Below are 10,691 nucleotides of genomic sequence, written 5' to 3'. Positions count from 1 at the left end.
TGCACTTCTCTACATTGAAAGCCATCCGGGTTTGGTCAGCCCGCCTTGAGAGCGTGTCCAAGTCAGGCTGTATCCCCAGCCTGTCCTGCGGCGTGACGGCCCTTCCCCATAATTTGGTGTCATCCATGAACTTTGTCAGTTCACATGAGACTCCCGACTTCAGATCATTAATGAAGATGTTAAAGAGTACCGGCCCAAGTACCGAGCCCTGAGGGACTCCTCTGCTCACCCTGCACCACGTTGATTTGGTCCCATCTACTAGTACTCTTTGGGTCTGACCCCGTAGCCAGTTGCCCAGCCTTTGGACCGTAAGTTAATCAAGGCCACAGTTCCCCAGCTTAGCCATGAGGACATTGTGGGGAACTAGGTCAAAGGCTTTCTTGAAATCCAGATATATGATGTCCACGTCATCTCCCTTGTCCAGGGCTCATGTCACCTGGTCATAGAAGGACATGAGGTTGGTCAGACAAGACCTGCCAGTCACAAAGCCATGTTGGCTGATCTTCAGCAGCTTGCCCTCTGTTATACAATTAGACAATTTTCTCTAGGATTTTTCCAGGGATGGATGTCAGACTGATTGGTCTATAATTCCCTGGGTCATCCCTCCTCCCTTTCTGGAACATAGGGACGTTTGCCCTTTTCCTTGGGTCCAGTGCCACTTGCTTTGGAGGCTTTGGAGAAGGGAAGAGAAAGGAAAAGGAGGGGGACTGATGGGAAAGCACCACGAGCTGTATGGGGAACTGCAGGGGAGGGTGGAAGGGAAGGCAGATTAGGATGGGGGAATCCCACAGAGGGCTGCAGGCTGAATTCGGAAGAGGCTCAGATGCAAATGGGGTAGATAAAGCTGGAGGCTGAGATGCAGGTTCCTACTGGGGGGATGTCTGTCTGAAGTAGCCTGGCCCCTCGTGGAGATAGCCAGAGAGGGGCTGGAGCAAGGAGGCCACATCTGCTTTAAATACCCTGGTAAAGTGTCTCTTCCACAATAGAGATGGTGGCTAAAGAAGCACAGAGCCATTCAGGTTGCCTGAAATGCAGCAAACCTGATGTGGAGACCCACACCTGGCATAAAATCACCTGTGATAGAGTTATGAAGGGACAGGATTTGGGGTTAGTAGGGAAAGCATGCAAGAAAATGACCTTCTTGACCCATGAACGGCAGTAAAATGGGAGAGAAAATAGGATTATAATAAATGGGGGAGGTCTGGTCTCAGTGACACTTTCTTGTTGCAGTATTGTCACCCACCAAATTCCCGTCACAGACACAAATCGGTTCCTTGAGCCATGAGCTTAAACTGGTCCCTGGGAAGACTGCGCTTGGCACTGCTGAACAACAAGGCTTAAAATGTCTTGTTGCTTCCCAGCATAATCAAGTCACATGGAGGCGGGTTTTCTGTTTCTCACGGAAAAATGGAGAAAACCATGGAATTCCCAGAAAACATGGGTTTTCTCTTTTAGTATGGAAACCCACGGATTCCCCACTTTTGCAAAGAGCTCTGCAGGCTGGTTGAGCTCCAGTCTGCAAAAGCTGTTTGCAAATGGGGTGGGAAAGCCCCAACCCTGCCTGGGGGAGGAACAGGAGGGGGAAGTTGGGGCCTGAGGCTCCCAGTCAGCCAAGGCTGGACTGGGCTCAGCTCAGCCTCAGTCTTGCTCTTGGAGCCTGTGTGGGAAGTGGAGCTTGCAGGAGGCCGGGGGCCCCTCGGGCAGGGCTGGGGGTTGCAGGTCATGGCTGGGGGGCACCGGCAGTGCTGGGGGGAGCCAGAAGCCACCCCCACCTGAGCAGAGGGCAGCAGTGGGGAATTTGGCTCCATGCTGTTTCCACTGCAGCTGCCTGCTGTTGGAGGCAGGGACCTGCAGACTTGGGTCCCTGGCCTCATAGCCCTGGCAGCTGGCGCCCCTCCGGCAGGGATGAGGGCAGGGGCTGTTGGTGGGGGGCAAAAGACATGAGTAGGGTAGTGGGGCTGTTATGGGGCAGTGAGGGGCACCAGCAGGGTTGGGGGAGGCTGCGGGGGGCTTATAATTTTAATAATGGATTTGGGGGGGGGTTATCAGAGAATTGGCAATTTTTTGTCAGAGAATTCGTGATTTTTTTTATCAGAGAAAACCAAGATCCCTGCTGACAAGACCACATCTGGAGTCCTGTGTCCAGTTTTGGGCCCCCAGTACAGAAAGGAGGTGTACAAATTGGAGTATCCAGTGGAGGGCAATGAAAATGGTTGGGGGCTGGGGCACAGGACTTGTGAGGAGAGGCTGAGGGATCTGGGCTGATTTAGTCTGGAGAAGACAAGGCTTAAAGGGGATTTAATAGCAGCCTTCAATTCCCTGCAGGCTGGTTGCAAAGAGGATGGAGCTGGACTGTCCTCAGTGGTGGCAGATGACAGAACAAGGAGCAATGGGCTCAAGCTGCAGGAAGGAACGCTGAGGTTGGATATTAGATGAACTGTCTCACTAGGAGGGCGGTGAAGCACTGGATCAGGTTCCCCAGAGGTGGTGGAGTCTCCATCCTTGGAGGTTTTCAAGACCTGGCTAGACAAAGCCTTGGCTGGGTGATGTAGTTGGGGCTGGTCCTGCTTGGAGCAGGGGGTTGGAGTAGATGTGAGCCCCGAGGTCCCTTCCCACCCTCAGTTTCTGTGATTCTGTGTCTCTGATGTTGCCGTGGCCTCCTTTGCTGTGGGGGTCAGGCCTCTGCCTGGGGGCTCCTGAGTGCATTTTAACCAGCTCCTCCCTGGCCTTGTGCAGCAGGGGTCAGACACGGCTGGTCCTGCCCTGAGCTGGGGCTGGACCAGAGGGAGAAGAGGGGAAGGCCCCCCTTGGCCTGAATGGCTTGGGACAGAATCAGATGCTGCTTGGACAGCGCAGTGTGGGGGCAGGATTGGGCCCAGGGCCCCTCTCCAACTGCTATGTACAGCGCCGCACACGGCTTTGTGATGTCACGCCCGTGTCATTCCATCGCCACGGAGACCGGGGGGGGCAGGTATAAATACCAGCGCTGGGTTCTGCCTGGTCAGTCTCGGCTCAGCCAAGACACTCACCGGTGCGCATCGGAGAGTGAGGAGGTCATTGGGTTCACAGTGAGGAGCTGGTTACGTTGGAGTTGACATAGTAGCAAGTTTGAAGATATTAGATAGAGAGAAGGAGTTCAGATTGGAGTTAGATATAGCTAGTTTAGACCTTAACTAGTTAGGATAGGAAAAAGGATAGCTAGGGTAGGCCCAGTGTGGCTGCTCGGGGCGCCTCTGCCCCGGGCCCCGGGCCCTTTGCGGAGCCTCAGGCTGAAAAGATGGCATTGCCAAGCCCTGCTAGCCCGGCTAAGCAGCCTGTGGTGCCCTCAGTGCCCGAGCCCCAGCCGGCACAAGGCCCCTCGAAAACCACACTCGTGGTAGGTGATGGGGTGTGAAGAGCCAGAGTCCTCCCGAGGCGCCTGGGCACAGGAGCTTCTCCCGGGACCTGGGCTGCTGCTGCCCATTGCCAGGCCGCGGGGTGGGGGCGGCAGCCTGGCGGCTGGGCGCTGGGGAAGGGGTGGCAGGGGGGCTTCTGCTGAGCATCTCTCCTCCTCCCCCAGCTCCCCCAGCTGCACGAAGCACGAGCACCTCGGGGGAAGGTGCTTCCACCGCCGCCTCCTGGCCAGCCCAAGGCCAAGGGGAAGGTGGCCTGGGTGCGGGCCCCAATGCAGCCCCTGCCCCAATTAGGGTATAACACCAGGACAATGCCGGTGCTCAAGCCCAAGACGAAGGTGAGTGGCTGGCAGAGCCGTGCCCTGCACCTGCTCCTAGCCCCTGTCTGCCCCTCCGGACCCAGAAGAAGCCCAGAGGAGACCCCTTCCTTCCTTTCTCGCAGAACCTGCAGCAGCCGCGGCCTGCCTACCTCGCCACGATGCCACATGGGGCTCACGATCTGTCCCCGCCCGTTGACCAGCCCTATAAGCCAAAGACCACCCTGATTGTCACAAAGGACTATGTCCGCGAACTAGTGTAAGGCGGCACATGCTTGGAGGCACTGTCAGGCGCTCTGTGGTCTGCAGATACCCCGCAGAAAGGCTGTGGTGCCGCGCTAGCCTGTACCACTTACACTGACCTCCTGGAGGGGGACTAAGCAGCCCTGAAATGCCTGGGTGGGATCGGAGAGGAGCTGAGGTGTGGGGAAGCAGCTCCTGTGGCAGGGCAGGAGCAGCACAAACCGTCAGACATGAGCTGTGGGCCCTCCTCATTGATTTAAAACGAGAGGTGTCTCCACGTTGATCCCACCGCATGTAGGGCTGGACCAGGGGGAGAGGAGGGAAAGGACCCCGTGGGCCTGAACGGTTTGGGACAGAATCAGATGCTGCTTGGACACCGCAGGCCCCGGGAGAGGCTGAGCGGGGTTGGGGGGGTTAGGGTTAGGGTTGGGCCAAGGGCCCATCTCCAGCCACTATGTGCAGCGCCAGGCATGGCTTTGTGATGTCACATCCATGTCATTCCATCGCCATGGAGATGGGGGAGGTGGGCCAGCAAATAAACACTAGTACATTTAGCATTTATTATTATTATTATTAACCTGGTTCAGGGAAGGGAGACTCCATGCCCTGACACCGACTCTCCCGCGCCCTCTTGCTCATCCCCAGCCTTCCTAGAGAGAGACCGCCCCAGCAGACGCTCATCCTGAGCAGGGCAGAGTATGAGCGCATTAAGGCCCAGTGCGTCATTGAGGATCGGCAGGCCAAGGCAGCAGCCTACAAAGCCGAGAGGGATGCCACGATGGTAGTCGCCTCCTCTTGCTTCCCCTGTGCTAGGTGGTTTCGAGGCAGGGTCCCTGGTGCTGTGGGATGGGGTGGGCGTCTGCCAGGGCTGACCACGTGGGCAGGGGACCAGGTCCCTGCCTGCCAGGGGCTGCTGGCAACCTGCTTCTCCCCTCCAGGCCGCTGTGGCCCAGCGCAAAAAGGCCATGAAAGAGAGGATTCTTCTAAAGCAGAAGGTACAGAAGAGCGACCTGGAGAAGGAGGCCGAGGAGCGAGGCAACTACCTGCTGCAGCGGGCCTACAGGATGCGCCTGGAGCAGGAAGATGAGATCAAGGATATGGAGAAGGTGGGCCATGGGCGCAGGCTCTGCAGCTCCTCTCTTCCCTGCCCCTCTCCCCCTGCTGCCCCTTTGCCCCCAGGCTCCAAGTGCTCTCCCCCAGAAGGCAGAGCTGTGCTGCATCTCCTTCCCTGGGGCCTGCCCCTGAGCCCTGCGCTCCCTTCTGCACTCACTGGAGATGTGCAGACACCAAGAGACAGGCAAGGGGCTCCCCCAAGGGCACACACAGTCAGTGGCAGAGCCAGGAATAGGTCTGAGCCCTGCTCCCCACTGGAGCACCCACAGCCCTGGGTCTCTTCTCCGCTCTGTGCCCCACATCTGGGTCCCTCTCCCCTGCTGCTGTCGCTGAGTGTGGCGTGGACCAGCCTGGCGCTCTGCCCTGCAGATGATCGTGGATGCCAGGTGCCACGCTGTCCTGGACGCCCAGATGATAGAGAAGCAGCAAATGGAGAAGGAGCTGAAACAGGAGGAGCTGCGCCTGGATCAGAACATGGAAGTGGAGCGCCAGAAAGTCGTCCGGATGCAGGAAGAGCTGGAGGAGAAGAGGAAGCAGGAGCTGATCCGGTGAGAGGGAAAGGCCCTGCCCCAGCATGACCAGGCAGGGGCTACCTCAAATGTGGGCACTTCCCACGTGCAGCACCTCGCATGGAGGCTGAGACAGTCGTGCCCCAGGCTCAGTCTCACCTGCTTGGCCTCTGGACGGCAGCCTGGGAGCAGACCTCGAGCCCAGCTGGTCTTGCAGGAGTCCTGCTGGCAAGGAGCCCGGGGCCAGCGGGCAGCACGTGCAACAGTTCTTGTGTTTCACTCAGGGGGAGGCGCCAGATTGAGAAGCAAATTGAAGACGACGAGAAGGAGAGGGCCATACAGGCTGAGATGCAGGACCTGGAGGCCCAGCAGATACGGGACCGCCTGCAGCAGCTGCACCTGGAAGAGCTACGGGTATGGATGGCACAGGCAAGGGAGGGGAGGGGTTCATCCTGGCCATTCCCATCATTGTGGATCTGGCCTCGCCCCATGTGCCACACAGAGCTGCACTGACCCAGATGCTCGAGGGCAGGGTCACCTCCCTAGTGCCCCGTGGGTGCCACGCAGCAGGGCTGCACTGCACACCCAGGCCACGGTGGGTCTGGCAGGCTCAAGCTGGGCTTGGCACCGTCCGGCTCCGAGAAGTTGCCGAGAAAGAAGCGACAGAAGTGAATCCATGCTGGGGCGTCCCCCTGGCATCTCTCTCAGTCCCTCCACTTGGACCCTCCTCAGGACTTGGAGAAGAAACGGCTAAAAGAAAGGGAAGCCCACGCGGAGGATTTCCGCATCAACGAACAAATGCTGCTCTACAAGGAGAAGAAGCTGGAGCAGGAGAGGCTGGCTGACCAGCGCGTCCTGGACTACCAGAAAGAGAAAATGGTACAGGGGCAGGGGCCTGCGGAGCCTGAGTGGGGGCTGGACCGACCCACTCTGGTCTCAGCATGGCTGGGCCGAGGGGAGAGCATGAGAGAGCCCCGTGTGCTGACGGGTACAGGCAGCACATGGTTGTGTGGGGCTGGTGGGCACACGTGTACACCTGCCACTGCCTGTGCGAGAATGCTGCACATGTATCAGTACCCAGCACGACACACACACACACACACGTGTGACGCTATGACGGGTCTGCCCATGTGTACTGGTGCGTTTGAGGGGTCAGTGTCTCAGAGCGGCCCCGTGGCTCATGGCTGTGCTGTGGCAGGAGCGGGAAGCAGATTTCGAGGCACAGCAGGAAAAAGCCCGCCACGAGAAAGAGCTGGAGACGGCCCGCCTGAGAGCCCTGCAAGAGAGGGCCCAGGATCTCCAGGCTGAGAAGGTAACGCACACGGCCGCCCCTGCCCTCGCTCCCTCCCAGCCTGTCTGGCAGCTGGGGACCCAGTGGGCTGTGTATAGCCGGGAGAGGAGCCAGGCAAAGGCAGCCCGAGGGTCAGGGCTGGCTCCCCGGGGGAGCGGGGTCAGTGCCTCGGCCTGGCTCCTTGCTTCCTGGGCCACGCAGTCAGGGCTTCCCTCTCGGCAGGACGCGGTCCGGGCCAAGCGGCACCAGGAGGCCAAGGAGCGAGAGTGGCGGCAAAGAGAGAAGGAGGCTGTGCTGAAAAAGTTGAAGACCCAGGCCGAGCTGCAGCAGAGCCGCCTGGTCCAGATGGCCCGCAAGGAGCATGAACAGATGATCCAAACCAAGCGGGACCGCAGCTATTACGATCAGGTCCTCAGGTAGGGCAAGGAGCAGCCCGGCCTGGGGCAACATGGGGGTGGCAGGCACTGGAGAGAGTGCCTGCGGGGGTACAAGGCTGCGCCACATCAGGCGTGACCTGTGCATCTCTGGCCGAGCCGAAGGCATGTACTGGGATGGGGACAACCTAGGTTGAGCAGACATAGGACCCCGTGTCTGCGAGAGGGGGACAGAGCAGCCCCTGGCAGGAAGGTCATGGCCCTGCCAGTTGGCTGTGGGCAGGACGGGCACTGCCCGTGCAAGGGCTGGGCTGGCGCCTGTCATGGTTGCTGGCATCTCCCCCAGGGAGCTGCGGGAGCAGGCACAGAAGGAACAGAAGCAGCAGGAGGAGAGGGCCGCCAAGCGAATGGCACACGGTAAAGCAGTGCGGAGCCAGATGAAGGAGCGCCAGGAGCAGCTGGTGCAGGAGCGGGCCGTCTGCTTCGAGGATGGGAAGCGCCTGCAAAAGGAGATGCAGAAGCACGCCGATCGCATTGCCCAGCTGAAGAGAACGAGGATGGAGGAGCTCCGGTGAGGGGGGGCCGCGCGGGGGTGAACCGTGGGTGCTGGTCACAGCTCACGCTGTCTCTCGCTGCCTTCCCCCTTCACCACGTCCTGGGGCAGGCCGAGCCCCTGACACTCGTGGGTGGTGCAGGAGCTGGGGCCCAGGCCGTGGGCTGAGGGCAGGGCAGCTGCAGCAGGGCTGGCCAGGGCAGTGGGGGGAGACAGGTCACTTTGCCGTGTGCTGCCCCACCTACCGCTCCTGGCGCCTGCTCTGAGCCTCCCTCCTGCCCCAGGTGCTCCCCGGGGGCTGGGTCTCCCTGGGGAGCGAAGCCACGGCAGAGTCCCTCCACCTGGGCTCAGCCATCGCTTGTTGTCACCGGTCAGCCCCACTCCTGGGGGGCCGCAGTGCCAGATGTGTTGCTGGGCCCCTTGGGGCTGGCTCCAGGCCCTGGCACAGCTGGAGGGCTAGGATCTTACTGTTTTTTTTCCTGTTCCCAGAGCCACCGGTCTGCCCGAGAGGTACTGCGTAGGTGTGGAGTACAAGGCCTTGAAGCCAAGCCCCAAGCGCTGAGGGTGGCCATTCGCTGCCCAGCCTGCCCCGAGCGGCTTGCAGGAGGTCGCATGTGGCCTCCCCCCGGCCCAGATTGTAAATAGTTTTAGGTTTAGACATAGTAAATAAAGCTGTTAGTGGAGCTGGCCGTGTCCATTGTCGTTACTCACCTGAGCCAGCCCGGCTGGCTGAGTGGATCCAGCTGGGACCCCTGCGGCTCAGCCCTGCGCCGTGGGCCCTGCAGGATGGGGTCTGGGCCTCTCGTGCTCCGCAGGGGCAGGGGTGACAAAATCAGACGGCTTGCCTCTCCATGGGCATGCACAGTCCTGTGTCCTTGCTCTGCCAGAGCCCTGGGTGCCTGCTGGGCAAGGCCTGGGGGTTGTTTCCCTGGGCCACCGGCCAGAGCTGCACCCCAGTGCAGAGCTGAGCCCTCTTGGTGCCCGGGCCCCGAGCCCTGGGTTCTGAATGCCAGGGAGGGGCACAGTCTGGGCCCTTACTCAGGGCTGGGGGCTGCAATCTCCCTGCCCCACTCACCCACAATGGGGAGCGCCCACCTCTGCACATAAAAGCAGTCCCTAGCACGGGTGCCCTGGCTGGTGCCAGCCCTCTCTGCTCGCACGCGTGCTCCCTGCTCCAGCTCCGGCCCCAGCTGCACCAGCACAGGCTGCGGGGTCAGGGCTGTGCGGGGCACTGCCCCACTCCTGCTGTGATGCAGGTCTGCTCCCCACGCGACATCCCACCCTCCAGCTAAGAAGCCTGTCAGTGGCTGGGGTGGGGGCAGCAGCAGCAAAGGGCATCATGTTTTAATGAGCAACGTGGTCTGGACAGCTTTTTAGTGAGCAGCAAGAGAGCTGGCAGCACGGGCAGCCGTCCTTCTGGGGGGCCCCGATAGTGGCTTGCTCCATGCTGCCAGGGCACTGGGCTGTGTCTCGGCTCTGGGGCAGCGTCCAAGGCAGCTCAGCCAGGCCAGATGGGCTTGGCCTGATCATCCTCTCTGCTGCTCCCTGCCTCCAGCCCGGGCTGAACAGCCTGAAATGCTCCCTGCCATGGCACCAGGAAACAGGGAGCGGGCCAAGCTGCCCTGGCTCCATCGTGTGGGGCTCCCCGCTGCTTCCAGCAGAGTCCCAGGAGCTGCACACGGCGGCAGGGAGCCAGGAGGGCCACCTGGGGAAGAATATCAGTATACCTGACCCCTTCCCTGCCAGTGAGCTTTAGCAAACCCCATTAGAGGGAAAAAAGAGCATGACGCTAAGTGTTTCACTGGACAGTCATCTAAAACTGGAGCAGGGCAATAAACAGCTTATGTCTGACCCCCAACCTCCTCCCAGTCACCCCATCAGAGAAGGCAGTCAGGTTGGTCAAACCCCTGGTTGCTGCGCGTGGGCCTGACTGGTTCGGCCCCGGGGACCGGGCAGCCTCTTAGCCGGGCCTGAGACTCGGGAGGCTTCTGCCCCGGCTGCTCACTCAGGAGCTGTCCAGACACTGCTGCTCCTTTGTTCCTGCTGCCCCTGCTCCTGGAGGCAGGAGAGGCTGATTAGCCAGAAGCTGGGATGTCAGGTCGCGAGCGGACCAGCATCACAGCCGGGGAGCCTGCAACGAGGAGTCTTCATTCATTTCTCTTCCTGCCCGGCCTCCTGCCACCTCCTGTTTGAAGCACGTGACAAGTTTTGCCCAGAGATGGAGCCATGGGGTGGCATTCCCGTAGCGGCACGGCACAGCTGCACGGTCATGGGGAACAAACAGAAGAAAGCTCCTTGGTGCTGCGTTTCTGAGCCCCCGCCTGAGCTGCGGGCTGCCTTGTGCTTAGCGCTGTTCCAGCACACACTAAGATCACCCTGCTCCTTACGGAGCTGAAAGCCTAAATCAGTGGTTTTCACCCTTCATAAACCCAGGTCCCCTTGGAAAATGCCAGCGCTCGGCTTTCCCTTGATTTCTTGGCTGCAGAAAAAAACCAAGGCAGTTCTTGTGTTGTGAAGAGCTCAGACCCCGACAGGTCAGAAGGCTTTTGCAGCTCAGATCCCCACAGAAAATCTCTGGGTTTCTCCTGCGAATCATGCTTGCATGCCCAACAAAGTGCTTGGGTGGCCTCTGCAGTGCCCATAAAGGACACCCTTGGGTGCCTCCATCCCTTGGTTGAGAATCACTGGTCTAAACAGAAATGAGTCAGAGGGGAAACTGAGGCAGAGTTGCAGCTGGAGACCCTGGTTGAAGCAGCTTTGCATCATGTCATGGGAAAGGACAAAGAGGAGGTGTCCTCGGTTTCTATGTCACTGTTACTCAGGTTTCGTGCCTCTGTGAAAGAAAACATCATTTCTGAGCAGCCAGCAATCAAAGGGGGTGTTCCCAGTGGCACAAGCC

The 10,691-nt window shown here is 59.8% G+C and overlaps 1 protein-coding gene across 1 annotated transcript; it reads left to right on the top strand.

Annotated features, from left to right (window-relative positions):
- The first annotated feature begins 3,017 nt into the window (after positions 1-3,017).
- LOC102575146 (cilia- and flagella-associated protein 45) lies at positions 3,018-8,468 on the top strand. Its single transcript, XM_059718622.1, has 12 exons — positions 3,018-3,376; positions 3,560-3,730; positions 3,835-3,968; positions 4,598-4,733; positions 4,891-5,058; positions 5,435-5,613; positions 5,859-5,988; positions 6,307-6,453; positions 6,773-6,886; positions 7,088-7,281; positions 7,586-7,810; positions 8,282-8,468. Exons 1-12 carry the CDS (start codon positions 3,278-3,280, stop codon positions 8,352-8,354), a joined length of 1,770 nt encoding a protein of 589 aa, XP_059574605.1. The 5' UTR covers positions 3,018-3,277; the 3' UTR covers positions 8,355-8,468.
- The last annotated feature ends 2,223 nt before the right edge of the window (positions 8,469-10,691 follow it).

The sequence above is a fragment of the Alligator mississippiensis genome, chromosome 15 (assembly GCF_030867095.1).
Source record: "Alligator mississippiensis isolate rAllMis1 chromosome 15, rAllMis1, whole genome shotgun sequence".
Taxonomy (NCBI): domain Eukaryota; kingdom Metazoa; phylum Chordata; order Crocodylia; family Alligatoridae; genus Alligator; species Alligator mississippiensis.
The sequence above is the reverse complement of the archived record's forward strand: the minus strand, read 5'-3'. Positions and strand labels throughout refer to the sequence as shown.